We start from the raw sequence: 3,591 nt of genomic DNA on the forward strand, positions 1-3,591 counted from the left end.
GCCTTGCCCGACGAGCGTCACGCCCAAGCCGACCGACAAGCCCACGGACAAGCCGACCGACAAGCCGACGGACAAGCCGACCGACAAGCCGACCGACAAGCCGACGGACAAGCCCACGGACAAGCCTACCGACAAGCCGACGGACAAGCCGACGCCCAAGCCCACGGACGCCGGCAAGGACTTGCGCTTCTGCTCGTACACGCGCCATGCGCTTTCGGAGTACTACGGCAACATTTACGCCGACACGATCCGCAACACGGACAACGAGCACTTTTTCTACAACGAGAAGACGCAGACGATCGTGGCCAAGTCCAACGGCCAGTGCCTCGACGCCTTCTTGAACGCGCAGAACCAGTACAAGCTGCACACGTACCCGTGCGGCGAGGGCAACCCGAACCAGAAGTGGGTCTTCAACACGCACAACAACGCGATTCAGCACGGCACGCACAAGGGCTTGTGTCTCTCGAACCGCGCCGACACGCCGGGGCAGCAGGCGTACGTCGAGCCGTGCAACGGCGGCCTCAACCAGTACTTTGCCAACTGCGACGACCCGTCCAAGGTCTCGGTGCAGTTCCAGACGTGCTACACGGACAAGTACCTCTCCGAGTGGAACACGGGCTTGTACGCGGACAAGAAGCGCAGCAACATCAACGAGCTCTTCGAGTACAACGGCGCGACGCAGCAGATCAAGGTGCTCTCGAACGGCCAGTGCCTCGACTCGTTCTTCCAGAACGGCAAGTACGGCTTGCACACGTTCCCTTGCGACGCGGGCAACGCCAACCAAAAGTGGAACCTCGACGGCAAGCGCGTCACGCACGCGGTGCACACCAACTTGTGCTTGGACGCCGACCCGACGGACGACGGCCACAAGGCGCAGGTCTGGGAGTGCACGCCGTACAACAAGAACCAGTGCTGGAACATCATCCGTTTCTACTAAGCGCGCGTGTGCGCGAGGACGGTGAACGAAGCCACTAATGTGTTGTTGCTCCTACTACATGTCTAAGACCAATGAATGTCATGACCAATGGATGTTGTATGCTTGAGTTTCTCTTTTGCTCGATTCATTTTTGTCATCCTTCGTCAGCGCCACGGTCCTCGCTTAGTTGGAATTGTAGTATGTTCCGGTATCCGAGCATGCGCCGATGGACGTCATGACCCTGCATCTTCTTCACCGTTGCGTTCGTATCCTCACACCATGAGGGTTATTGCCTTGCTATGCGCCTTTTCATGGCCCTGTCTGTGCGCTGTTCGAGCGCGTTCGCGACGTCACCGCGAACGGACCAGCGACTTGCCTTCCGTACCTTAATGGAATCGATATTTCGATGTCGACCTCACCGTGCTGCCAACGATGACGCTTCAGCATTACAAAGCAATTGAGAGCGCACTTTGTGGTGGCGGTGAATCTGGTTTTAACCGTCCGGATGCATGCCCTCCCTCCCCTCGTGCCAACGGTCGCTGCTTCACCACCGCTCCACAAATGTCATCGCCACACCAGCCCCGTAGCTTGCAAGGTTCACCACCAGATTCTGGCTCAACGGTATACGAGAAATGCCCTATCTCCACGTCTAGTCATGTTTATAAACACGAACACATCGGTATCGCATCCCGTCGACAATTGCGGCACAAGACGAGCGCCAACAATTGCTGCTGCGAAATGGAAACGAGTCCCCTTTTGTACAATAGACACACGACGGGAACCAACGCCGAGCGCAGCGTCTTAACGAAAGAGAGTGCGTGTGACTCTCTTTCGGTAAGACGTTGACCTCTCCTCTCGACCAGCCCGCAACCAACGACCGACGACGCTTGATCGCGGCTTCGACGACGAAAGCTTCGCTGCAGACCAGACGCAGAAACAACGAAACGACGGCTGCAAGAACGGACGCCACCGTCGCATCGTCGCGCCTGGAGCGAACAACGGACCAGGTTGGTTGGCGTGGAAGTTTTATTCCTCAATCAAGACCGCCATGCAGTGGTGGGCGATGCGGGTGAGCTAGTTAGCTGACACTACCCATTTGGAAATGGCTTGAGCTGCTTGCTCTGCGCTTGGATCTTGTAACGGCTCAATGTACGTAAAATGGGGATCTGAAATTTTACGTACACAGGATACAAAAAGAGAGGTAAAAGAAGATGGAGGTTATCCTGTGCAATAAAAACGCGGTGGTGCGGCCCAGTTCGCGGCCTGTGATACCGGCGATGCATTTCCACCAATCATATACCGGAATCATCGAAAAGCCGTGGATTTTGTGCATTTCGGCCAGTAGTGGCGTTAAGGTCTATAAGAAAAGGTTCTAATTGGCTAAAACTAGTGATGGCGTCAAGTGGGCGCGACAGAGCTTGCAACAGATGGCACGATAGAGCCCCTGGCCTGTAGCCAATCGATCGCGACCATGATGCTCCTAGCTGGGATGCGCGTCGCGACCAAGCGATCACACAGCGACGGGCCGCGCGTCGTCGACAAGAGCAATGTCAACAGGTGTGGCGCGTGCTTCAACCCAAAGCGGCACAAGTCGTACAGCGATCCGGCGCTCAGATACCAGTACACATCTAAAGGCGCATGGGATGCGAGCTTGTCCGCGACCATCGACATGTGTAGGCTTGCCGCCGCCACCACTATTGCATCCATGACTGAACAAGGCGCAGTCCTTCGCAATGTACCTCAAGGTGTTGACGTCGCGGAACCAGACGCTCCACGGGCGCAAGACCAAGGTCCCAACGCCGTGGAGGCTGCCGAGCCTCGCTCATCCCCACGTGCATCTCCAAGCCAACTGTCTTTTGCACCCCCGATAAGTAAGCACCAACAGCTCGTCTTTGCATATTCTCATCTATGGACAGCATCTCGGCGACGTCGCGCTCTACGACCGCTGCGACAGCGCCCCGCTGAGCGAGATCATTGCCCGCCAGCGCTAGTGCCTGCTGGGCCACGTGCTGCGCATGAGTGAAGACGTCTCAGCCAGCATTGCCGCCGCCCGCCTCTTTGCCGCTCCCGAGGCGCCCCGTTATTTAGGCCGCACTAAGATCACATTGCCAATCGTCCTGCACCGCGACCTCCAGTCGTTGACGCTGCCTCAGTCGATGGCGTCTCTTGAGGACCTCGACAAACTGCGTAGCTTTGCCGCCGACGGCAAAGGCTGGAAGGCCTTCACACAGCGTGTCGTCATGGGCCTTACCCGCGGCCGCAAGCCCCCCGGGCGACTAACAGAAGAGCAAGACGAGCCCCGCGCCGCCGCCTGCGCAGCCACAGCCCGTCGAGCAAATGAAGAAGAAGGGAAGTGCTAGTCTCTACGTACCGGTATGCGAACTCTTTGTAACAACGAGGATAACGCGAAACACGTTCATATATATGGACAGCATCAATGAAGTAGAGGACGCGGATGCCGCGCCCGTCGACTGTCCATTTCTACAGCATGAATGGAAAAAACGTCAGTACGGGGGCTGTGTCATGAACGCGCGCCTCGGCAACTTTTGCTTCCGCCACGGCGCCAGCAACACGAAGCAGTGCATCGAGGAAGGATGTACCAAGATGGCGCACGCCAAGCAAAAGTGCGTCCGCCACGGCAGCGGCTGCAAGTGCCGTGTCGAAAGCTGCAAGGC

At 57.4% G+C, this 3,591-nt stretch overlaps 1 protein-coding gene across 1 annotated transcript in view; it reads left to right on the top strand.

Moving 5' to 3' along the window:
* Positions 1-937, top strand: part of SPRG_20689 (hypothetical protein) — a gene marked incomplete at both ends in the record, with an annotated part of 1,506 nt that extends 569 nt beyond the window's left edge. The window contains one exon of the mRNA XM_012348398.1: positions 16-937. Within this exon, the coding sequence (XP_012203788.1) occupies positions 16-937 (922 nt within the window). The remainder of the gene's footprint in view (positions 1-15) is intronic.
* Positions 938-3,591: the final 2,654 nt, after the last annotated feature.

This window comes from Saprolegnia parasitica (assembly GCF_000151545.1).
Source record: "Saprolegnia parasitica CBS 223.65 unplaced genomic scaffold supercont2.43, whole genome shotgun sequence".
NCBI classification, from domain to species: domain Eukaryota; phylum Oomycota; class Saprolegniomycetes; order Saprolegniales; family Saprolegniaceae; genus Saprolegnia; species Saprolegnia parasitica.